The sequence below is a fragment of the Harmonia axyridis genome, chromosome 7 (assembly GCF_914767665.1).
Source record: "Harmonia axyridis chromosome 7, icHarAxyr1.1, whole genome shotgun sequence".
Lineage (NCBI taxonomy): Eukaryota > Metazoa > Arthropoda > Insecta > Coleoptera > Coccinellidae > Harmonia > Harmonia axyridis.
The window spans coordinates 3182168-3208866 of record NC_059507.1 but is presented as its reverse complement, the minus strand read 5'-3'; the positions used below and the strand labels follow the sequence as shown (position 1 = coordinate 3208866).

The following is a 26699-nucleotide window of genomic DNA, read 5'->3' as shown; positions in this document are numbered from 1 at the left end:
TTTATTATTTTATATTAATATCAGTTGAAGAAGATTCACTTTTTTACCATTTTTATGGATATTTCGAACATTTTCCTTGAACTTCAATGCTTTTTATATTGCATAAAATCCACTTTCTAATAATAACTATATATTGGGAAAGAGATTCATGTTAGTTAGACCAACATATGGGCTATAGGATCAAGGGTTCTAATAAAGCAAAATAAAATCAATTCATTTTTTATTATCAATATACTTCATAATTTCTTCAATAAAAAATAAATTGCAACTCTTTCGAGCTTAATAAATTCAAGAGTATGTTAAACATCTTAAAATTGCATTTGCACATACCAACTCAATGGGACGAAAACAAATCACTGTCCATATCCGAAATAAAAACATTAAATTGAATGCAAGAAACGAAACAGAATTCGATTCGGACGAGAAAAAAACATCTTTTTGAATACATCGATATTCACAATGGGAGGGTTCTGTTTCCAGTTTAGGGGGACACTAGACATACAAGTACATCCAAAGTTTAAAGAATCTGGAACACTTTCTTGAGTTCCACCATCAACGCCCAGTCGGACTTCAACAGGTCATCTCTGAAGTAGTCCTTACAAGCGTCGATTGACTGACGAGATATCTGGAAAAAAAAATCATTCGTTAAAACCATTATTTTCTGACCAGGATTAGGCAATTGTAAAGGGTGTCTTATTTCGAGGTATATAACTTTAAGTTGGCATTACTGTTCAAGATGGCGACCGATTTAACAGCTGTCAAGTGATTTATTCTCAGTTTGGTTTGGCAATTCATCATGAATAGACTTACGCCTGAACAACGCTTGCAAATAGTGCAATTTTATTTCGAAAATAATGGTTCTGTGCGGAATACGTATCGCGCACTACGTCCATTATATCGTCGACAAAATCGTCCATCAGATCAGTTAATTCGATTAACCATGGAACGTTTTCGCACCACGTTTACTCTTATTGATAACTCGCATCCCCAGAGACGCCGTACAGAAGAAGCTATTGCTGCTGTAGAGCGTAGCATTGAGGAAGACCCGAATGAGTCTATCCGCCATAGAGCACAGAAATTGGATCCGCTTTATGGAAGATTTTGCGGAAGGATTTTGGTTTGCGTGCTTACAAAATCCAACTCGTGCAAGAATTGAAGCCAAACGATCATCAAGTAAGGCGTAGATTCGTCGAATGGGCCCAAAATGAGATTGCCGTTCTTCCCGATTTTCATAAGCGAATTTTGTTTAGCGATGAAGCGCACTTCTGGTTGAATGGCTACGTCAACAAACAAAACTGCCGCATTTGGAGTGAAGCTAATCCTCAAGTGTATGTCGAAACACCGTTACATCCAGAAAAACTGACTGTTTGGTGCGCTTTATGGGCTGGTGGAATCATTGGTCCGTACTTTTTCAAACACGATGATGGCCAGAACGTTACAGTCAATGGTGATCGGTATAGAGCCACGATTACTAACTTTTTCATTCCTGAATTGAACAACCATGATGTCCAGGAGCTGTGGTTCCAACAAGACGGCGCAACATGTCACACAGCTCATGCCACAATCGATTTATTGAAAGACACGTTTGGTGACCACCTAATTTTACGTTTTGGACCTGTGAATTGGCCTCCAAGATCTTGTGATTTAACACAGCTAGACTACTTTCTGTGGGGCTATGTAAAGTCATTGGTCTATGCGGATAAGCCACAAACCCTTGACCATTTGGAAGACAACATTCGCCGTGTTATTGCCGATATACGGCCACAAATGTTGGAAAAAGTAATCGAAAATTGGACGTCCAGATTGGACTACATCCGAGCCAGCCGTGGCGGTCATATGCCAGAAATCATATTTAAAATGTAATGCCACAAGATTATCTTGCGGATAAATAAAATTCATGTCAATCGAATGATCCATCGTTGTTTTATTGCAATTTAAAGTTCTATAGCTCTAAAAAAACACCCTTTACTTGCGAATAATCGGGAGGAATGTGACTACTCCAACGGTCCGGCTGCCGAGACTGACCTCAAGAGAAAAAACGAAAAAAAAAAAAGGCAGCCATTAATCCCGTCTGAACGCTGCATAGACCATTCAATATTTCGCGTTTTATCGCTACCGGATGCGCCGCTAAGCTTTAACGACGCTGCCACAACGAAACAAAGCTGCACTTGTCCAGTTTTAAGACTCCGAAACAACTTTCGGATTTTTTTTTTTTTGCGACTTTCTTGGCAAATTATCGAATAAATATAGTCGTATTCCAGAGAGCTGCTGTTCCCTCCAAGGGCGCGGGGATATTTGAAACCTTTTTGTGGGTTTTGCCATCGATCGGCGTGGATGTTCATATATGACCCAAATAGATAGAGGGAGTATACGCAATTTTCACATGTCCCCAACATGGATAGATTACGTTGTCGGATTGTGATATATTTTCAAATCCACAATTCTACTACATCGTTATGAATGTATATTATATTGAATGAAATATATTTATTTGAGTAATTCCCGATTAAATATGCAAATTTGAATATTTGGAATCCGATATTTTTCCTAATTGTCGAATTTTTAATGAGCAGAATATTTATTATTTTCTGTATCTACCTGCTGAAATCCAAGGTTTGGCAACTTTTGCTCTCCTTGTCATCGGTTGTTTTACGTCGTTTGGCGCGCTTGAAATTTGTTTCCTGAATTTCTGATATATTTAGGTATTTAATACAATATATTTTGAGTTAATATGAAACGTTGATTCACTCTGAGACATAAGAAGTGCGTTCTTTGTGGAGAAACTCGCGAATTGAGTGAAATATCGTATCACTGATATATTTTCATTTCCGCGCGCTTCATGTCAAATTTGATAGTTCATGTTGGGGACAAAATTTGCTTACTGAAAATGACATAAGGCTTCCTCTATCTATGTTTATCACTCTGAGGGGTTTTCACATAATCTCCTTAAACAATAATCTAAAGCAAGCAGGTTTTGAAAAATTTTCAGCTTTATGGGCAATGGGTAGTTAAATAATGGAACGGTAGCTCTCCTACTAAGACAACTTTGATGTCTACTGGCAGAAACTTGCAACTACCAGAGAGGATTGGCAATTTGTATTACATTTAAACACAATATGTATGTGAATTTTGGCCTTGTGCGAGTGGGCTTAAAAAAATTAACATCTTCAAAAACATTTTGAAAGTTGATGACGCAATTTTCTGCCCTTCCATTTGTTTTTTCAGTACCTATCGACAAAACGTTCGAAAATCCGTAATATCGCTTTCCACTCCCTGCACACGCCATCGACCATAAAAATCACTAATTCCAACTGCCATAATTTCTCCACCCAAATATGTTTCCGCTATTTTTTTTCCCACTCCCACGCGATCCCGAAATATTGTCTTCGGAACATATCAAAGGGATATAGCGTAGGTCGAAAAGGTCGGACAGCGTGTCCTACATTCCGATTGGACGGGAAAAGCCGGTCACGGCGGCGTCGACCAATCGCGTGGCGGCCGACTGGATGAATGAAACGGGGTTACACTCGCGTCCTACCCTACCCCAGTTTTCATTGATTATTCGAGGAGAGCCAGGCGTGGGAACAGGTCTGGCGGCGGAAAAACCTAGCGGTGTTTTCGAGAGAGAGGTCGATTTTTCGAAAGACTGCAGAGTTGGATGCGATAAGGACTGAATACCGATGATGCTGGGGGGCAAGGGGGTCCCGTAGGAATTTATTCCGGTCGGGAAGATCGGGCGTGATACTGGGTTGTTCATGTCGCGAATTGCCAGCCCTGTTTCAATGACATATGTCAAACGTAACTGTCATCCAAAGCGTCACATGTTTAGATGAAAGTTGGCCATTTAATAAGAAGAACAGCATACTCAACAGTTGTGGAACAGTTGTCAATATTCTCAGAGTAATAAACATAGATAGATGGACAATTTAAGGATATCAGGTGTGGAACTCAAACTCTATAAGACCTATGAAATAATTTTTTCTGCATTCATGCAAAAAGCAAAACTTTATTGAACTATATTTAGTGGAAAAAGAAGTTCTTTATTGCACTAGTGCAATAAAGTTTTTATTGCACTCATCTGTCATTCTACTTCAACGTGCTGTCATCATGACAAACATAAACGTTCAAACCCACTACATATTTATCAGATATGCTGTGAGATTGGCAATACGTTTTAAACAGTTACATATTTTATATTATTTTGTATTAATGTTAGCAGCCAGAGATAAACAAACAATGCCTTCCCGAGTATAACTCCTTAATCAAAACTGATCCGATTTGTAACCGTCTACCTCCATAGAGCAAACTGAGTGTACTATGACCACACCTCATGATACATATTGTACATTTTTTGTTTTTTGCATGAACGTAGAAAAAATGTTGTATGCAACTCGTGCAAAAATTGTTTATTGCACTCGACGTGTTGTCCAACTCGGCCTAACGGCCTCGTCGGACAATTTCCGTCAAGTGCAATAAACATTCACTTGTTGCATAAATAACTATTGAGAGATAATACTGAATGAAAAATCGTAGTTTCCAGATTAATAATCAGACCATTGAAGCATTTTTAACTATTAACACCTCAACATCTCGAATTGATGTGAGTGTTTTAAGTCATGCTTGTTGTTGTTTTTGTCTTACTGAATGTATATTTCAGCTCCCTGAAGATGATTACAATGATGACCGAAAGTTAGGATGGTACAATAAATGAGATAGATCTTATAGAGTTTGACTACCACACCCGATATCCTTGAATTGTCAATTTACTGTAGTCAATATAAATTAGTTGATTTATAGATAGAGGGAGCATATGTCGTTTTCAGTAAGCAAATTTTGTCCCCAACATGAACTATCAAATTTGACATGAAGCGCGCGGACATGAAAACATTACAGCGATACGATATTTCACTCAATTCGCGAGTTTCTCCACAAAGAACGCACTTCTTATGTCCCTTAGTGAACCAACGTATCATATCAACTCAAAATATATTGAAATTGTGGCGGCTCGTCATAAAGCTCCACATAGCAACTATATACACAGCATTCGGTAGCCTAGAGGTTAAGAGGTAGACTCACGCACCGAGATGCGACAAGGTCCCGGGTTCGAATCCCGGCGGCTCCCGATAATAATAAATTCCCCAAGCGTCTGTGACACGGCACACACAATTATACCAAAGTCACACTGATGAGTCCGGTGTGTGTGCCAGGGACGAAACGCATAAGTAGGTATACGTGAAATCCTACATTGGTGACCCCGACGTGATGGCGGAAAACTGCGGCGTTGGAGCGCAGAGGCGACTCACTGCCCCGCTCAACGTTACGGCTACTGGGGTGTCCGTCGGACACTAGAGCCGATGGCACGCCGAGCCTCGTGTTTCCGTCGTCACAGCATGCAAGCCCGACGTGATGGGAATGGTCATCTTGACGATGTGTCCTGGAAAGCAGAAGGTTGATGCATAGCTCCCATATATCTGCAATTTCCAACGAAACTCTAGACGCCCATTCCCATGACGTGCAATACGTGCTCCTTGGTCTGTCGCGGTATGCCGGACGTGAATAGGCGGCATTCACCGTCCGTACGATGCCTGCGAGGTGCAGCTCTGATTAGGCGGCAATCACCCAGCTGCACCGATGACCTCGTAACACGCATAAGTTTCGTTCCTCCGTCACTGGGGAGGGAGTCATGTGGCGGCTCGTCATAAAGCTCCACATAGCAACTATATACACAGCATTCGGTAGCCTAGAGGTTAAGAGGTAGACTCACGCACCGAGATGCGACAAGGTCCCGGGTTCGAATCCCGGCGGCTCCCGATAATAATAAATTCCCCAAGCGTCTGTGACACGGCACACACAATTATACCAAAGTCACACTGATGAGTCCGGTGTGTGTGCCAGGGACGAAACGCATAAGTAGGTATACGTGAAATCCTACAAAATAAATACCTAAATATATCAGAAATTCAGAAAACAAACTTCAAGCGCGCCAAACGACGTGAAACAACCGATGACACTAGGAGAGCAAAAGTTGCCAAACCTTGAATTTCAGCAGGTAGATACAAAAAATGATAAATATTCTGCTTATTATAAATTCGACAATTAGGAAAAATATCGGATTCCAAATATTCAAATTTGCATATTTAATAGGAAATCGCTCAAATAAATATATTTCATTCAATATAATATACATTCATAATATTATAGTGGAATTGTGGGTTTGAAAATATATCACAATCCGGCAACGTAATCTAACCATGTTGGGGACATGTAAAAATTGCGTATACTTCCTCTATCTATGTTTATTACTTTAAGGAAAATCCCATATAAATCGGCGATTTATTTGTAAGAAGAAACATCTCTAATTTTGTTTCGAACTGAGTAGCCAAGTCGTGGTATTCCCTCTCAACAGACCGATACTGAAGCATTATTTAGAAATTTTGTAACTTTGTGAAAAATTTGTTAGTCGCAATGAACCGCCAGTTCTCCTACTAACAGAACAACCAAGTGGCTTTGATATCGATTTGCCGAAAACAAATAGGTCACTAGAACCTTCCTTTGGCCCGCAATGTGTTGACTCGTTTGTCTGTACACGAATTTGCGGGAATGTCGTGTCTGCAAACTTGACTCTCTGCAGTCCAAGAACCGTACAGGGTGGTTCGAATGCGATATCTGGTGATGGGATCTTCTGAACTGCAGCATTCAGAGAAAAATGAATGGCACATTTTCGAGCTGGGATTGTGCTCTTTTTTTCTACTTAGCATCGTACTGAAAGGAAATATCGACTAGGGTTTTTAGTATCCTTCATTTCTCGAAGAAAAAACTCGAAAATATGCCATCCATATTTCACCTATAGTTCCATAGAGTTCTGGAGATCCCATTGAAAGACATCCATATTGAACCACCCTGTATTTCAAGGAAACTAGTTCATTATTAATACCAATACATTCCTCCAATGATGTTTATGAGTTTCTAGATGCCTTTTCAATTGAAAAACTCAACCCTCTGTTATTTGCCAATGCTTGGTTAATGAAAGAGAGTTATTGACAAAAATGAAAAAGATACTCACCTTACTAACTAACATATCTTTTTCGTCGAAATGCCTGCCGAACATCTTGGGGGATTCACCAGGAATAGGTTCGATCTTTATGCACACTTCCATACCCTTCCTGGCATTTTCAACGGGCTTGTGATTAATCTCAACGCTAGTCACTATACCCACTTCAAGGAACTGCAAAAAAAAAAGTTAGTTTTTACGCTGCCGATAACATAAAAGTTAACTGGGGTCAGGAGCTTGTCAGCGCCTTTCATAGCTCAGAAATTATTGTAAATAATATGTAGTAACAAGTAACAACAATCCCTCTTCATAAAGAAACAGTAGAAACACATGGATGAAAACGGGCACAAATTTTAGAAATTGATTTTCTAATGGTTTGTTCCAGATGTGAGAAACTTTCTGAGAATTCAAAATCTTCCTGAGAAAAGCGTTGTTTCTTTGAAGCAATGTGCCATCCCATCCATCTGCTGAGGAATTGAAAACCAGTAATTGAAATATTTTTGTGAAGTTTATGGGTCCACCAAATGTTAGAACTCTCATACAACCGTTGTTGTCTATTGCTAAAGCCAGAGGTCTCTACTGACAAGGGAGAGCCGTAATACCATAAAGCAACTGATTAGAGGGAATAAAGTAACTCTACTATGGGTAGCGAGGCATTGTGGTATTGAAGGAAATGAAGAAGCCCATGAACTTGCAAAAAGGCATCAAGGTTGACACCTGTTGGTCCTGAGACCTTCTATGGGCTTGGGAAATACTAATACAAGACAGCGGTCCATAAATAGGGAGAGAGACAATAGGAAAACCTTCTGAAGGAATACTCCGGGACTTGCTCAGACAGAGAAATTTGTGGTCCTTTCACCAACCTATACCAGGAAGCTCTTGAAGCTACCACGAGCTGAGCTTTGAGTAATGGTGAGACTACTGACAGGACACTGTCGATGCAAATCCTTTTGTACCGTTTGGGTGAGTCGGAAGATAAGTTCTGCAGACTCTGAAAAAAGGAGGTAAAAACAGCCGAACACATAGTGTGTAAATGCTTAGGACTGACTGGCCTAAGAACCACTCACATGGGAAAATCAGTTCTGGATACTCACAAAGTAATAGCCAAAGCTCCTGAGGATGTCGTCGGTTTCGTTAACAGCATCGACAGCCTCCCTAGGATTGTATGAATAGGTAGGGTTAAGAACAAAAGATCAATTTGTATCCAGGCTCATAACACTTAATTATATGAACCTCTTCAGTGCTATCAAAAAAATGATCCGGTAGTATTCGATCTTAATAAAGTCTCACTGAAGGACGGAATGATGAATTTAGCTTCAGCATGGAACAAGTCCCCAGGTTATTGAAAAATGTTGGAATAAGACATTGATTACTACAAATAACAAAACCATTTCTCTTCTTCAAACTTCACAAGACATAGATGATGAATGAATATACTAATCTGGGAGAGTGCAACGAATTTGAAGAAAGTGACTGCAACATTTCGGCTGAGTCAAACTTTTAACACAGCAATAAGGTGGGCAGAACAGAATACTCTGCATTGTCGCGATTCTAACGTTCCAACCTTCTTGACTCACCTCTTTGGTAGGCACACATATCGGAGTGCCCTCTCTGACGACGCCAGCCTCGACGATCACGCCACATACTATCGGATCCCTAGAGTTGAAGACGAACTGCGGTAAAATCCTCAATTTACAAGGGAACACAGCCACGTGTTTGAATTCTTCCCGTTTCCTAGCCTTCAGTTCCTCCCTGTAGGCCATGAACTTGTCGAAAAGATGGTAAATGATGTCGGCTTGGAACACCTTGACGCCCAAACTATCGGCCAATTCTTGAGCGTCCTTCTCAATCTTGACGTCGAAGGCCAGGATGGTTGCGTACCTGCAAAAGTCGAGTATTGGTGGATGAGTGTCTCTGATAGAACTCTTCTGATAGAGAAGTGTCAGTACTCTATGGTCCGATCAGCTGCTGGAGGCACATGTAACAACAATTAAGCATACGCATAGCCTATTGGACAAGTTAAGCTGAATTGACGTGGTCATGGCCAATCAGAAGCCTGTGATGCTTCGGTTGTCCCCCCCCCTAGCAGCTGTTTCGTTAAGTCGGCTGACACTGCTCTACTCGGCACTACACAGTAGTGTAGTCGGATGAAATAGAAGACAAAAAATACTTACTGGCTATCGTGTTCCAACATTATAGACGCCTTCATGATGTCCCTTTTAACTACAGGACCGATTCTTATTCCAGAATACTGAAACAAATAAAAAAAGTAAATAATGAAAAACAGCAACTACAAATCAATTAAGTCTTGCACGAGAATTTTGTCAAACAATAAATGACTACCATAAAAAACTAACGTTGCCTAAGGAGAAGTTTTCGCTTATGAATAATTCTTTAAAAAGACATCTGTTGAAGATTGGTTCCAACATCAACATGAAGAATTTCGAAAAAAGATTTGGGTTAACACCATAGAGTAATAAACATAGATAGAGGTAGCAATTTTTCATGTCCCCAACATGGTTAGTTTACGTTGTCGGATTGTGGTATATTTTCAAATCCACAATTTTACTGTATCATTATGAATGTATTGTATTGAATGAAATATATTTATTTGAGTGATTCCCGATTAAATATGCAAATTTGAATATTTAGAATCCGATATTTTTCCTAATTGTCGAATTGATAATAAGCAGAATATTTATTATTTTCTGTATCCACCTGCTGATATCTAAGGTTTGGCAACTTTTGCTCTCCTAGTGTCATCGGTTGTTTCACGTCGTTTGGCGCGCTGGAAGTTTGTTTTCTGAATTTCTGATATATTAAAGTATTTATTTCAATATATTTTGAGTTAATAAGAAACCTTGATTCACTATGGGACATAAGAAGTGCGTTATTTGTGGAAAAACTCTCGAATTAAGTGAATTATCGTATCACTGGTATGTTTTCATTTCAGCGCGCTTCATGTCAAATTTGATAGGTCATGTTGGTGACATAATTTGCTTACTGAAAATGACATATGCTTCCTCTATCAATGTTTATTACTCTGAGGTTTACACCTTTTCAAAATTCAATTGATTCAAGAACTAAAGCAATTGCATTATAAACGTTGTTCATTTTCTGATTTTGCCCTTGAACAACTTCAAGATTATGAACAATTCTATCTAAAAATTTTATCCAGTGACGTTGCTCATTTTTTGTTAAATGGTTAACAATCATAATTGCAGAATTTGAAGTGATGAAAATCAGCTGTTACGAAACAGTTTCCAACGATTCCAGAAATTTTCCATTGGCGATAAAAGAAAGAAACGCGAGTAGCGAATATATTGTAACTAACGCATCCGTTATCAAATTACAAGAAGGCATAAATAAGGGCCCGCGAGAACGTGACGTACAAATTCAGTACCACCTAAATTTAGTCCTACACACCGAGGTCTCTCAAGATGGCATTAAATCTCTTTTAGGCAAACGCTTATGACAGAAACATTATTTTTAACCGTAATTTTTACATGCCCGACAACCAATTATATAATTCATCCAATTTTAGAATGCAGGAAATATTGACAGGAAGTCGAGACGTGTTGTTATTGCGTCTAAGAAAGTCATGAATGTTTGTCAAACAGGAACACGAATATGTGACAGACGTCATCATCTTCCGTCCTCCATTTTGAGTTATTGTACGGCGGCTCAATTAATTAATCTTTTTCACATCTTGGCCACGCATCGGTTAAATTTAGGATATGAGGGGGCATACGTATAGCATACAAGTGCGGTTCGTGGAGCACTTGGAGGTACCTTGAAGCCTATGAGCAATCGAAAAATGCGTGGCAACGAACCTAGAAAGAAAGGTTCGTAATCCATTCTGATACTGATAGTCAACTTCGCTCAATAAGTTAGGGGCCCAGCCAGTAAAGTTTGTTCTTAAAATTTCGACTTTTTTCGTCAAAAGTGGCTTCTCTAACTCATCAATACCTTCTCCCTAGAAAGATTCGTATTTAATTTCGGAATAGGGTTTTTCAACCTTGGAAATCACTTTTTCGTTATAGTAAAATTTCTTTTAATCTAGTCAACTCAGTAGTTAAACTCGGAATTTGAAATACCCGAATCCAATGTAAATTCTCGACGCTCAAAAGAGAAAAGGAGCTCTCATGAATTCTCTCATGAATTAGTGAATTAATTGTGACTTGATCTTCTTGAGTTCTTGATGTTGAATTTCGAATGATTGATATTTGATTTTATTACCTATATTGTATTTTTTTTATGACATGTAAACTGAGGTTATTGGGTTTCTGGGATTATCCTGTATGTATTCCTATTTATCATAAATAAATAAAAAATAAATAAGACTCGTGTCAAACGCAACAAGAATTGGCAGGTTCATCGGGAGTGACGCAACAAGCCATTTCAAAACACTTGGAAGTCATGGGAATGATTCAGAAACAAGGAAATTGGATGCAGTACGAGTTGAAGCCGAGAGATGTTGAACGGCGTTAGTTTGCTTGTGAACAGCTTCTTGCAAGGCTAAGACGGACGGGATTTCTGCATCGCATTGTGACTGGAGACGAAACATGGGTTCATTACGATAATCCCAAACGCAGAAAATCATGGGGATATCCCGGCCATTTCAATGGATTTAGGATGACCCTGTGCAATCAAGCGTCTTCCTGAATTCGGAAGCCTTACAAATACGCTTTATTAGTGTGACGTCACACACCGCCATTTTTGGTTCTCCTGTCAGTGTTCGGAATCCAAACAAACAATTTGTCAATCAAATTAATACGATGTCGTTGAAGGAATTGGCTTATTTTCATAAATAAGAGTATTTGAGGAACGATTTCAGTATTAGTTGATAGACTGAAGGAACGAGGTTAATACCAGTAAGTTTGAATCCTGTATCATTCCCCAGATTTTGTATAAAGCCGTGTTTATTAGTTGAACTTCAAGTTCGAACTTACTGGCATTAATCTCGTGCCTTCTGTCTATGAATTAATAGTAAAATCCTTCCTTAAATAATCTTATTCATCAAAATAAGCCAATTTATTCGACGACAACGAACTAATTTGAATGACAATTTGTTTGTTTGGATTCCGAACACTGACAGGAGAACTAAAATGGCGGTGTGTGACGTCATCACTAATAGAGCGTATTGCGACATTCTGTGCTGGTACTTCTACGGATTTACAACACTCTGAAGAAGCGGAAACGTCTTTTGGGATATTTTGATATTGAAATGAAAAACGAGTATATTTTATTCCTGCAGGACGCTGCAACTGATGCCAGTATATGCGCTCGGCAATAGGTTAGAAGGATAACTTTTTTGGCCTTTTAAAACAGTTTTCTTTTTATTCCTCCCACAAATGGACTAGTTTTCATTTTTTTGTTAAGGATCAATTCTAAAAATTTAAGTAAAATGAAACAAAATGTGGAAGAATCATTGAAATATCTCTAGAAATGAAAAAGTTATGGGACTTTGAAGTTGCGCTTGGAAGAATAATTTCATAGTCTAGTGTGTGACGTCACGCCACTTACACGTGGCGACTGGTATTCGCAGAGTGCTTACGAATTCATTGGTGTACAATCACTTGTGCCGTTCGTGTCGTGTTTTGTTCGTTACACGATGGCTGAAATAAAAAAAAAATCCTACAAATATTGTATTGTGCCTATGTGTGCAAGCACGACAATTAAAAACCCCAATAAATTGTTTTTTCATGTACCAAATGACATGAATCAAAGGAAGAAGTGGTGCAAATTAATGAGGCGTGACTTAATTGGACCTAAAACTACTTCATATGTGTGTGAAGATCATTTTGATGTAAGTACCTATCAGTACTAGCTGTCTATTTCTGATAATAAAAATACTAAGGTGTTAGTTGGTTTGGAATAAGTTATTGAGTAAAAATAACTTTGTCCTTTCACGAAGCCTTCTTCCATTATGGTGACATAAAAACAAAACTCGAGTTAAAATTACACTGTACAACTACAAACGGCGCGAGAGCCTTGGCGCAGCTAAGTATTTAAACGTAGTTTATGGTGTAGCGATCACAGGCAAGTGGCGTGACGTCACAGACGAGTCGGAGACCAAAGACGTTCCGCGCTAAAATACGTAAATTTAAATAATCTATTTCTCAGTCATTTATTGATGGATTTTCAAAATTTTTTCACTGATTTATCAGTTTTGCTCTATATTTTAAATCTATCGTGTCCAATATAGTATTATCAACATCACTAAACTAGTCCATTGAATTTTGAACGTGGAATTTTTAGTTCGTGAAGTAAAACTGAATCTAGGGGGAGGGTATCCGAGAGAAATACCGCATAGCGTCTCCCATTTTAGTAATATCGACAAAACCATCACCGAAAGACGTCCCCGAACACTTCCCACATAGCAATGAGCGATTCCCAGAACGATAGGAAGAAACCCAAGCGCTGTCAACAGAGGAGGTCGTCGGAGGTTTCGAATTTTGACATTTCCGTCGACTACGAGACACGTCCAGTGTGAACCGGCCATTACGGGGAGGCGACACGTGACCCTCGCTATCACGTGCATCTTTCGCAGAATGGCACGTTCCTCTGGCGTATCCGCTAGCGGAAACAACGTAGCTGTCAAAAGGGGGACCGCACCACGTTTCTGGTTTCTTCAAGGGTGGGTTCATGGGAGGAAGTCTAGGTTGTGAGATGAAAATGTTGAAGAATAAAGGAGTGATGGTGTTACGAAACAATATTTATTATAAGGGTTCTACAATTTGCAGACCTGGAAAGAATGTTCAAGGTAAATAGTCCAATCATCTTAATAAAAAGCAAGTACCAATCTCGGAATTTGAGATACCCGGATAGAAACTTCATCTTCTGCAGTAAATATATAAACAAGCTATTTCCAAAAAATGCGCAAAAAATGAGTTTTTCAACTTTTGACCTTAGATCTTAAGAGGGAACACCACCACATGGTAGAGTAATAAACATATAGATAGGCAGCATTTATGTCATTTCCAGTAAGCAAATTCTGTCCCCAATATGAACTATAGGGTGTTTTTTTCGAGGTATATAACTTTATAACCGATTTAACAGCTGTCAAGTGATTTATTCTCAGTTTGGTTTGGCAATTCATCATGAATAGACTCACGCCTGAACAACTCTTGCAAATAGTGCAATTTTATTTCGAAAATAATGGTTCTGTGCGGAATACGTATCGCGCACTACGTCCATTTTATTTTGTTTAGCGATGAAGCGCACTTCTGGTTGAATGGCTACGTCAACAAACAAAACTGCCGCATTTGGAGTGAAGCTAATCCTCAAGTGTATGTCGAAACACCGTTACATCCAGAAAAACTGACTGTTTGGTGCGCTTTATGGGCTGGTGGAATCATTGGTCCGTACTTCTTCAAAGACGATGATGGCCAGAACGTTACAGTCAATGGTGATCGGTATAGAGCCACGATTACTAACTTTTTCATTCCTGAATTGAACAACCATGATGTCCAGGAGCTGTGGTTCCAACAAGACGGCGCAACATGTCACACAGCTCGTGCCTCAATCGATTTATTGAAAGACACGTTTGGTGACCGCCTAATTTCACGTTTTGGACCTGTGAATTGGCCTCCAAGATCTTGTGATTTAACACCGCTAGACTACTTTCTGTGGGGCTATGTAAAGTCATTGGTCTATGCGGATAAGCCACAAACCCTTGACCATTTGGAAGACAACATTCGCCGTGTTATTGCCGATATACGGCCACAAATGTTGGAAAAAGTCATCGAAAATTGGACGTCCAGATTGGACTACATCCGAGCCAGCCGTGGCGGTCATATGCCAGAAATCATATTTAAAATGTAATGCCACAAGATTATCTTGCGGATAAATAAAATTCATGTCAATCGAATAATCCATCGTTGTTTTATTGCAATTCAAAGTTCTATAGCTCCTAAAAAAACACCCTTTAGTACCCTCGATCCTAACTCCACGCCAATATCCCGATGCTCCGACGCGGGCAGAGGCGGTCAAGTCGGTCTCCTACCGGCGAGATTGTTCGGGCTCGGCAAGACGTAGTCGACGACGACCGGTTTTCTCGGAATTAATCGCCAACACCCACCAGCTTCCGGTGGAGGAAGTCGACGGACGCGCAGACGACGGGGCCGTAAAATTCGGCTGATGTCCGAGGGGGTTGGCGGCGAGACGGGGGGGGCCTACGAAATTTCGGCCCGATCGGTTGCCAGATGCTACACGAGTCGAGGAGGATGGTAGTACCGGGTGTTTTCTTCACCGTGGGCAGTACCGATAACGTCCCCCGCCGCGGGGTACCCGGGCGACGTTGCCGGGTCCGGGGAGTTTTCCCTAAACTGGGGAAATGCCGTTTGGCGACTCCTTTCATCATGGAGAGATACACGTTTCAATAACGTTTCGAAACTGTTGAATTGTTCCATCAAAATCAAAATGCTCATTTGAAAATTGTTAAGGCTTACACAGGAAAAAGAAGAATTTCTCTGTTTCAACTCTATGCTTACTCTTACTCGCATCATGCTATCACCTCTATCAAGTGCTTCCATAATAATTATTATTGTTATTGTTGTTCTCTCGCTTAACAAGGCATATTAAATAAGTTGATATTTAATATTTTGAAACAAGTTGCAGAATGGGCTCCTATTCCAACACGAATGCAAAAGTCGAAAAGGAGCGACAAAGGAGCGAGTTTTCGAACGCATGAGTGTTGGACTTGCCTTCTGCAACGAGTATTAGACGATATTTTCTCTATTTCAGTTAAGTTTTGAGAAATATTGTCAAAATTCAATGAAAAAATCAGATTATACGTCCTAGGGACTTTTGTATTGTATCTTGGCAGTTGGTGTGACTGTAACGAAAATTGACAGATTAAAGAATTTGAATCGTACGTTTCGAATTCTGTATTAATTTATAATTACGCATTAAATTCGTGAATTATGTCTGACGAAATCGATTCACACCACCATAATAAAGAATTGCGAATAAAGTTGCAAATCATTTCACTATTACATCCAAATTATATTGACAATTGACGTGTGTTGAATGTTGATAGGATCGGAAGTCAGTGTAGACAACCACAAAACGAAAAATATAACTGAAAACAATGCTGTAATGAGTTCATTACAACACTTTTTTAGTACTGTAATAGACTCATTTCGATACTAAAATATCGAAATAAATATTTAAATTGTCATTCCTATTGGAAAATTCGTTACATATAATACAAGCAAAAATTAATATTCCAACAGAAAAGTAAAATAAGAGCGTGGTCTAAGCATCAATTATAATAATTATATGCCTTTCAAGGCAACAAAGCACATATAGCTTAAAATATGGCGTAGGAGGTACATAAACACCTGGTCTTTCTTGTTTAAGAATCCAATGTTATTCTTAAAATTCAAATCAATAACTGAATTCTATAATAGTTGCATTTTTACAAGGAGGTACCAGCTTTGATCACTCAAAAAATAAGGTCTGGCATACCTACTCAATGTAGGTACAAACTAACTACCTACTAATAAATTTCATGATAGTAGAAAACTATCGTAGTGATTCAATCAAATGAAATAGCATATTTTTCACTACAAAGTTCTATTTCTAATAGTCCAAGAGTGAGGTCATTTTGACTATTTCATAAAATGTGGATCTCCCAAGTTACCATTAGAGATATTCCCATTGGAAAACCTTTATGTGGTATCCAATGAACGCTCAGAAGCTCCTGACTTAACGTCAAAAATTTACTTTTTTTTCCCCTTAAGCATATATTATTCTCATAGAGTAATAAACATAGATAGAGTGAGTATAAGCAATTTTTACATGTCTCCAACATGGTTAGGTTAGGTTGTCGAATTGTGAGATATCTTCAAATCATCAATTTTACTATGTCATTATGAATGTATATTATATTGAATGAAATATATTTATTTTAGTGATTCCCGATTGAATATGCAAATTTGAATATTTGGAATCTGATATTTTTCCTAATTGTCGAATTTATAATAAGCAGAATTTTATCATTTTCTGTATCAACCTGCTGAAATCCAAGGTTTGACAACTTTTGCTCTCCTAGTGTCATAGGTTGTTTCACTCCGTTTGGCGCGCTTGAAGTTTGTTTTCAGAATTTCTAATATATTTAGGTATTCATTTCAATATATTTTGAGTTAATATGAAACGTTGATTCACTATGGGACATAAGAAGTGCGTTCTTTGTGGAGAAACTCGCGAATTGAGTGAAATATCGTATCACTGATATGTTTCCATTTCCGCGCACCTTATGTCAAATTTGATAGTTCATGTTGGGGACAAAATTGGCTTACTGAAAATGACATATGCTCACTCAATCTATGTTCATCACTCTGAGATTATTCTCTAAGACCGTTAGCTCTTGGATTCTTCAATGTTGTCATCTATAGCCTCTCATCGAGCCATTTCACCAATTCCTCTCTCGAAGTCCTCTTCGTCCAACGAAGCTGGATCCGGATCAATATTAATTACCTACCGAAATGGCCATCTCATCGGATGCTTACAGGCCCCAGAGGATTAATATTTAACATATCGTTTTTTTTCATTATTTATAGCCCCTCTTCTTCTTCTTCTCTGCCTCTCCTCCTCAGCCTTCCTCTTTCATTCGGCCGTAGTGACATGGCTACTGGTGTTTATCTCATTGAGAATCTTCACCGTAATTACAGATCCCTGGACCAGCTGTTTGGGCCCTACCTGAATTTTAGATCGTTATAAAAGATAATTTTTTTTTTTTTAATTTGGGAGCAGATTCGTCTTCGAAGTGGGGTATCTGCTTGGATCTCTGGGCTTTTTTATTATTTCTGTTGCTTCAGGATGTGGTGAGGGATTGATATTGGAAGTTTCGTTAGCGATATAATGATTCGGATCCGGTGCTTTTATTTTGTTTCTGACGGGATGAGCATAGAGGGCCGCGATTTGGAAAATAAGTAAGTCGTATGTCGTATTACAAGAAAATTATGTATCTAATTAATAAAATATTCAAAATACATATGTTTTAACAGGCCAATTGAAAAGTCCCCGGTCTACCATAGTAAAACACATTTTTTGGCAAAATTCGTTTTTATTATTCAACATAGTTGCCTTCGAGGGCGATACAGCGTTTATAGCGATCTTCCAACTTTTCGATACCATTTTTCTAGTACGATTTCTCATTCGCTTCAAAATAGGCCTCAGTTTCGGCGATTACTTCTTCATTGGCGCTAAATTTCTTGCCAGCGGGCATTTTTTTGAGGTCTGAGAACAGGAAAAAGTCGCTGGGGACCAGATCTGGCGAATACGGTGGATGCAGAACCAATTCATGCAATTTTGCCATTGTTTTTATTGATTTGTGACACGGCGCATTGTCTTGATGAAACAGTACCTTTTTTTCTTCAAATGGGGCTGTTTTTTATCGATTTCAACCTTTAAACGATCCAATAACGCTATATAATAATCGCTGTTGATGGTCTGGCCCTTTTGGAGCCATTCAATGAATATTATACCTTGCGCATCTCAGACTACTGAAGCCATAACATTGCCAGCTGACTGCTGTGTTTTTCCTAGGTTTGGATTCGGTTCATCGAGCGCAGTCCACACAGCTGACTGTGGATTGGACTCAGGAGTGAAATTATGGAGCCATGTTTCATCCATTGTCACATATCGACGCAAAAATTCAGGTTTATTGCACTTAAACAGCTTCAAACACTGCTCAGAAGCATGAACACGTTCTTGCTTTTGATCGATTGTGAGCTCGCGCGGCGCCCATTTTGCACACAGCTTTCTCATGTACAAATATTCGTGAAGATATGATGTACATGTTCAGATGATATCTCCACAATGTCTGCTATCTCGATTAACTTCACTTTACGGTCATGCAATATTATTTAGTGAACTTTTTTGATCTTTTCGTCGGTGAGAGCATCTTTTAGGCGTCCACTGCGTTCGCCTTCTTCAGTGCTCATTTAACCACGTTTAAACTTGGCATACCAATCAATGATGGTCGATTTTCCTGGTGCAGACCTCGGAAATTCTTCAACAAGCCAAGATTTTGCTTCAATTGTATTTTTTTCCTTCATAAAGCAACACGAATTTTTTTTTCAACCTTTTTTCGAATAACAGTAGCTATACTCACAACGCAATATCTCACAAACTAATGGTCGGACTGCTATCAAATTTTGACACGTATCGTTTGAAGGTTGGTACTAACTAAAAATCGTATGGATTTAATACTAGCACCGCCATCTGTACATGAGACCAGGGACCTTTCAATCGGCCTAATATGATCAGCTTTCTGATACCTTATTATTTCGAAAAAAGAGATCGAGAGTTCTTGAAAAATGTTTCTCTAAGTCTTATTATAGTTCCAGAGATTATCTCAATGAGCATCGAATTTGATACACCCTGTAAGACATTAACCTAACCTTTGACGCAATCTTCACCCTCTAAAACGGTCAGAAATTTCGTTTTTTCCCCATTTTCAGACGCTAAAACGACGTCAATTCCACTTTGGGAAGCCGCCCGATACATTTATTAATACTTTACTCCCTCCCCCCCTCTAGAGCACCCCTAATTCCATTCATGTTTGCCGCCGCTACATCGTCGGGATATCATCAAACGGACTCTGTACGTGGGACGTCGGGGGCGGCGAAATCGATGCTGGCGGGCGTGCGCACAGGGACGGTTGTTGTGAATGAGTCTCTCCCGAAGGTGTAGTGGGCGTTATCGGATCGGGCAGGGGGTGAAGCTACCCCCCTTCAACAGGGATCTAGCGGGAATATCGGATTACTTTTTTTTCAAGGGATTCGGTGTTTACTTAATGGGAATTCGTCGCAAAGAATAAGATGAAATAATTATAATTTTCAGGAATATTTCAATGTCAAAAGGGTGTACAGGGTGGGCAACTTTCGATGTTTTAGCACTACAACTTTTAAACCAGAGGAGATAGACAAAATCTGATACCCCATTCTCGTTCTCTTTTTCTGAGAAACTAACGAGAGTAGTATTCATTTTTGGCCACCTTCTTTCGTTTTCGAGTTATAAGCGAAAATTGGAAAAATGGCGATATCGAAAAACATTCATATCTCCGCTTATACTGATGATAGTGCTCTGAAATTAAAACATTACAGGCACTTTTTTACGTAGAATTCAGTGGCGTGCTAGTATTTTCAACATAGTTTTTAATTACGAAGCTGTGACCCAAAGTTATGTTTTTTCAAATGGGAACACTAGTTATCTGTGCCATTTTTTGAAAGTTTAATTTTTCCTGATTTCAAAAATATACATGGTATGGTTTGTATCAATATAAACAATAGAAAATGGTCAAAAACCTTTTTCATCTGAGAGTCTCAATATTTCTATGGTTTCAACTGTTGATGAGCACAGAGAAATTGATCTTCCTATAACAAGAGCAGTGTCCTTCCGTCAATCTGATTATTTATATGCTTTTTACTAATTTCTACAAAATTTTTGCTACCAAAAAATGGCACAGAAATCTAGTGCTCCCATTCGAAAAAACATAACTTTGAGTCATAACTTCGTAATTGAAAACCATGTGAAAAAAACTAGCACGCCACTGGATTCTACTAGAAAAAGTGCCCGTATAATGTTTTAATTTCAGAGCTTTATCATCAGCATTAGCGGAGATATGATTTTTTTCGATATCGCCATTTTTCCAATTTTCGCTTATAACTCGAAAACAAAAGAAGGTGATCAGAAATTAATACTACTCTTGTTAGATTCTCACAAAAAGAGAACGAGAATGGGGTATCAAATTTTGTCCATCTCCTCTGATTTGAAAATTGTAGTGCTAAAACATCGAAATTTGCCCACCCTGTACACTACCTTTCACACTAGGTTTTTCACATGGAATAACCAATTTTTCTAAAAAAACAACCTCAAACCAAGCCGTCATTTATAGCTTTCTCATTTTGTAAAAATTCATTGATATTCTGAATTTTCAAATTGAAATACACGAAAATTTATATATTGTTTTTTGAAAAACTCTAATTAGTTGGTATATTTTATTTCAAGAAAATGTAAAAATTTCATTGAAATAGTTGAGATAAGAAGATATTAAAAATCACTGTAAGAGAACTTACAGTGACTTAATAAACCACATTGGCAACACGAGTGGTCTCATATTAGATATGCTGGATTTTTGTTCACATCCTCCATTTACCTAATTTTTCGGATTTATTCAAAATGTAAGGCTCATTTTATTAAGCCACTGTAGTATTCTTCAGTTGAATTAATTTGTTCTATATACAATCAAATACTATCAGGCCCAATAATTTTGATTTTGACGTGTGTCAGTTCAGTTAATCGTATTCTTAAGTTCTATGATTAAGCCCCGCCCCATTCGCCAGTTTTAGGCTCAATTTGAACGTATTGTTACCACTGTGCTTTTTTAAGTCACTGTAAGAGAACTCAGCAATAAATGTGCTAAATCGACTCACCGGTATCTTACTGGTCCTTAAAAAGTCCAAAAGGGCTTCCAAAGATCCTAAGGTGGATGCCTGCACATAAACACCTCTCTCCTGTAGCTTAATATTGGATAGAGCCGATTTGAGTTCTTTGGCTACTTCTTCTTTCAGAATATCCACCTCATCCGGCTTGTTGGCAATGAAGAGATTCAGACCTGCGATAGCCTTCTCCAATTCCTTAGCAGCTATCTTCACTCCTTGTGCTGCTTTGATTTCGCGATATTCGATATATGCATTCTGCAAATAAATTTGTGTTTACAACCTAGAAACCGTTTATGCTGTGTGAAAGTACCTTAACACGCAATTCTTTCATGGGTTGGGGCATCAGCAAACTTCTGATTTGCGTAACAATTGGCCCATCGGTACCAGCAATTAACATTGTATCTCCTTCCCGGAGAGTACCGTTCACTAAAATCACGTCAATCGTGGTTCCCAGTCCTGATATCGCTTTCACTTCCAATACTGTGGCTTGTAATTCGTCTGAGTACATTAATCGCTGAGGAAGTCTAAATTAAAAAATCAAAACTACATGAGTAACTGAATAATGAAAGAAAGTATGAAATTAAATGACCCAATTGCGTAGAATGAAACATTCCCGACAGAAATAGTTATTTATAATACAATTCCAAAAGACATTCATTGTCTTCCACAAATTCAAAAATCCAAAATTCGAAAACACGTCGCAAAGTGCGAGTTTTTAATAAACAAGTGTAATAATTTGCATATTTTCTAGCTTCATCAAGTAAAAAGCCAAATGTCAATTTTAAGGTCACCTTCAAAGAAGTGAAATGCCAAATGCCAATTTTAAAGTCACCTTCAAAGAAGTAAAATGCCAAATGTCAAAGACAACTTGCTTACTTAAATATATTTATAATACAAGTGTAGATGGCATTAACATTCTTCCAAGAGTTGAAATGAGCCTTCAGTACTAGTATTATGCATTATTTTCTCTAACTCACTGAATTTTCATCAAAATTAATGATATATTTCCATAAATATCGTTTTGTGACTTGTACATTGATAAATTTTGGTTGGCGACACTGTTTTCTGTATCACAAATGAGACAGATAGCAGATAAATCTATTACAGGAGAGTTTCCAGTACCAACATAGAATAATGAAATCTGTGTGAAATTGAGATATTCCCTCAAGCTTTTGTTCTAAAAACTAAGGCAAAATGTACAGATTTGACACAAAATTAGAGAAACTAATTCAAACAAACATACAAAACCTCCTGACTTCACGTCAGTACTTTTCAATTTTTTTTATTATAATATAGAAAAAAAAAGAAATGCGTTGGGCCCCTAACCTAATAACTCACCTAGTTTGACAGTATTCCACTATGAGGGCTAACAAATTTCCCATTCCTTCTCCAGTTATGGCACTGGTAGGCACCAAAGAAACGTAGCTTCGTGAGTCTGGATTCTCGTAGAAAAGAGCAGCGTTCAAACCTTGCTGAGCGAACTGCACGATAACATCTTTAGTACGGGTCTCGAATTCGTTTTGTGTGTTCTGCGCCTGCGCCTTCAAAATATCCCTAATGTCCTTTCTATTCATGGTGTTCCAATCGTACAGCCTATCGATTTTATTCAGTGCTACAATGAAAGGCGTTTTCCTCTTCTTCAGGATGTTGATGGACTCTATCGTTTGAGGTTCGAGACCGTGCATAATGTCTACAACCAAGATGGCTATATCACAGAGAGAAGATCCCCGATTTCTGAGATTGCTGAAAGATTCGTGACCGGGCGTGTCGATAATGAGCAGACCAGGTATTTTGAGAGTCATTTCGTTAGCCTGAAAATGAAGGGTATGATAATTATCAGTGCTTATTCCTTGTTTTACACAGAGTGTGACATTTGAAAAGATTTGATCTTCAATATGGCCATCATTTTAATATTTGATTCATTTTCTAATTATTGGACATAGCTTCAAATGCCACACACTATATATTGTGCATTCATAAAGTTTCCTCTCTTCTAAAATTTTATTTGTTGAATTATAGGTTTGAAACTTTTTACACTGTAATTTGCATATTTTCTAGCTTCTTCAAGTAAAATGCCAGATGTCAATTTAAAGGTCACCTTCAAAGAAGTAAAATGCGAAATGTCAATTTAAAGGTCACCTTCAAAAAAGGAAAATGCCAAATGTCAATTTTAAGGTCACCTTCAAAGAAGTAAAATGCCAAATGTCAATTTTAAGGTAACCTTCGAAGACAACTTGCTCACTTAAATGTATTTATAATACAAGTGTAGATGGCATTAACATTCTTCCTCGAGTTAAAATGGGCCTTCTGTACGAGTATTATACATTATTTTCTGCAATTCACCGAACTTTTATCGAAATTAATGGATTTTTCCATTGATATCACTTAGTGATATTTCTATTGCAAAATATTGGTATATAACTCAGTATATAGGGTACATACCCCTTTAACTATTCTTATATTTTCTTTGATAGCGTCTATTGGTACATTCGTTGCACCAATTTGTTGAGTGATACCACCAGCTTCTCCGTCTTGCACATTTGTTCTTCTCAGTTTGTCCAAAATTTTAGTTTTACCAGTATCTACATGACCTAACACACAAACAATAGCTGCCCTTAAATTGTCAAGACTTCTATTCTTTTCGGCTGCTTCTTTTCTCAGCTAAAATTGAAAAAAAAATTATAAATTCTATAAATTTCTGGAAATATGATGAAAAAAATTACCTTTATTCTTTCTAGAGCCTTATCTCTAGCCTTCTGCGCTGGAGTTCGATCATCCTCATCTTCCTCATCTTCTGATTCAGAATCTTCAGTTTCTGTTTCTTCTGAACTACTGTCTTCTTCCTCGTCACCTTTGTTCTTTTCTTCAGATGATTTTGGATTTTCCTTTTTGGACTCTTGAATAAACATTGATTTATCAATTACAAAGTAAAGTTTGAATTTATCATAATCAAAATCTATTAGGGATTGCTTTTTGCATTTTTTTAATCTATGAATTTTTCATACCTGCAGGTAATTCGTCAGAATTATCTTCTTCCTCTTCAGATGATGCATCCCAAGCATCTTTCACATCATCTTCCGACTCTACTTGTGGTTCAACAACTTCCGGAGTTGTTTCAACAATCTCTACCTGAACTGGAGCTGCTGCTTCCTCCTCTTTTTCAGGTTCCTCTTGAGGCTTTTCTTCTAAAAAAAATCACAAAGAGTTACTATCGAGATTTCAACAAATTATTTTTTGTTGAATACATTTACAGAATTAAATTTGCTCACCTTTAGGTTGTGGTTTCTGTTTGGTAGGTTTAACTCTGGTCCCTGGCCTAGGTTTCTTGGTACCAACATCTGGAAGCTCCACACCTTGTGCTTTCAAACTATCAATTAGAGCCTGGGCTCTAGCCCGATCAGCTTTCTGCTTAGCAGTCAGTAACTTTCCTTCAGCTTTTAATCTTTCTTTACGTTCTTTCTCTTTTTGCTTCTTCCTTTCTTTCCTCTCTTGTTCTAATCTCAGAGCTTCAAGTCTAGCTTTCTCTGCTTCTTCTTCTCTCTTTATCCTTTCCTCCTCTTCGCGTTTAAGGCGATCTTCCTCTTCTTTAATTTTTTGCAAAGCCTCTTGCATAGCAGCCAAAGCCTTTTTTCCGGGGCCTATAAGGAAAAATTACCAGTATAATCTTCATATGGAAGAAATTCAAAATATGACTTTTAAGGCAAATAAAGCCTTATAAACGTAGTTCCAATAACTAGGACTATAAAAAAATTATTTTTCTTACCTTTCTTGGCATCTTTAGCTTCTTTCTCGTCCTTGGCTCCCTTTTTCTTTTTTTTTTTAGAATCTTTATCATTTTCCTGTTCAGCTTCTGCATCTGCTGCTACTTCTTTAGTTTCAGGAACTTGACTTACTTCAACAGCCGCTCCTTCTGCAGTATCCCCACTAGGTTTTTTTGCAGTTTTCTTTTGCTTTTCTTTCTTTTCTTTTTTCTTTTGAGCTGCAGATTTGGCACCTGTTGAGTTTTCATCAGCCACGTCCTTTTCGTTTTCTTTACTTTCTACAGGTTCCTCATTTGGTTGTTTATCTTTTTTCTTTTTCTTTAATTTCTTATTATCAGAAGATTCTAGATTTTCAACCATGTCATTTGATTGAGCAGCAGAATCTTTAGCATCTTCTTTTATGCCAGCATTTTCTCTTGCTATTTCTGCCAGAGCTCTTTCAATCTCTTCATCACTATCTTCCTTTTTCCTTTTAGCTTTTTTTCCTTTTTTGCCCCCTTGTTCCTTGGACTTTTCACCATCCTTAGTTGATTTTGACTTTTGTTTCACTTCTTTTTCAATGTCACTATCAGCATCATTGATATTATCGTCAGATCCATCATCTTCTACACCAAGAAGAGCGAAAGATTTTTGAACTTTAGAGACCAAAACTTCCTCTTCATCAGAATCTGAGTCTTTACTCTTTGTTTTTTTCAATTTGGTCTTTTTCTCCTTTTTAGAATCACCATTGCTTTTTTCAGTTGAATCCTTAGCAACTCTATAAGAAATATACATACTTGTCAATGAAAAAATATGGTAACAAATAATACAGAGTTCAAGTTGAATATTGAGTATTGGATCATTATTTTCAATGTATCAGCTTCCTATGAAATGAAGATATACACTCAATATTCTGACTTTCATGCAGTTTCCCCAAGCATTAAATTCAAAAAAGTGTACAGACGTGCACCCTAACCTAAAATTGAATTTGAAAGCAACTTACTTTTCGGCTTTTTTCTTAGGAGCAATTTTTTCAGTAGTCTCTACTGTAGTTGTCTGGGTCTCTTCATCGGAATCACTTAAAATATAAATAAACAATACATATTAAACTTCCCCATTAACCTAGCATATTGTTGACTTACCTTATGTCTCCTTTTCCTCCTTTGCGACCTTTTTTCGCTTTACCCATTTTATATTTTTCAGATATTTGCGATCACTATTCCAAGCTTTGAATATTTGAGTTAACATATGTTGTAGAATAATCCTTAATATAAATTTCACTCAGCAAATACACTGACATGACATGCTTTTCAAAAGGAAAGAATCCCTTTTACATTTGCACTATTTTATTTGACATTAACTTCGGTACTTTGGGGATCATTTGATCAATTATCTTCCTCTTTTTGCCAAGACCATTGAATTTCAATCTGAAACCTAACTTTTTTGGAATTT

General features: G+C 37.9%; 1 protein-coding gene across 1 annotated transcript; it reads right to left on the bottom strand.

The window, feature by feature from the left end:
- Positions 1-207: 207 nt before the first annotated feature.
- On the bottom strand, positions 208-26606 carry LOC123684135 (eukaryotic translation initiation factor 5B). The gene is made up of 14 exons (XM_045623278.1): positions 26390-26606; positions 26251-26325; positions 25271-26025; positions 24777-25145; positions 24513-24692; positions 24231-24403; positions 23950-24168; positions 22846-23318; positions 21818-22031; positions 21499-21762; positions 9226-9302; positions 8629-8932; positions 7064-7225; positions 208-625 (listed from the first exon to the last, which is right to left on the bottom strand). Exons 1-14 carry the CDS (start codon positions 26434-26436, stop codon positions 518-520), a joined length of 3420 nt encoding a protein of 1139 aa, XP_045479234.1. The 5' UTR covers positions 26437-26606; the 3' UTR covers positions 208-517.
- Positions 26607-26699: the final 93 nt, after the last annotated feature.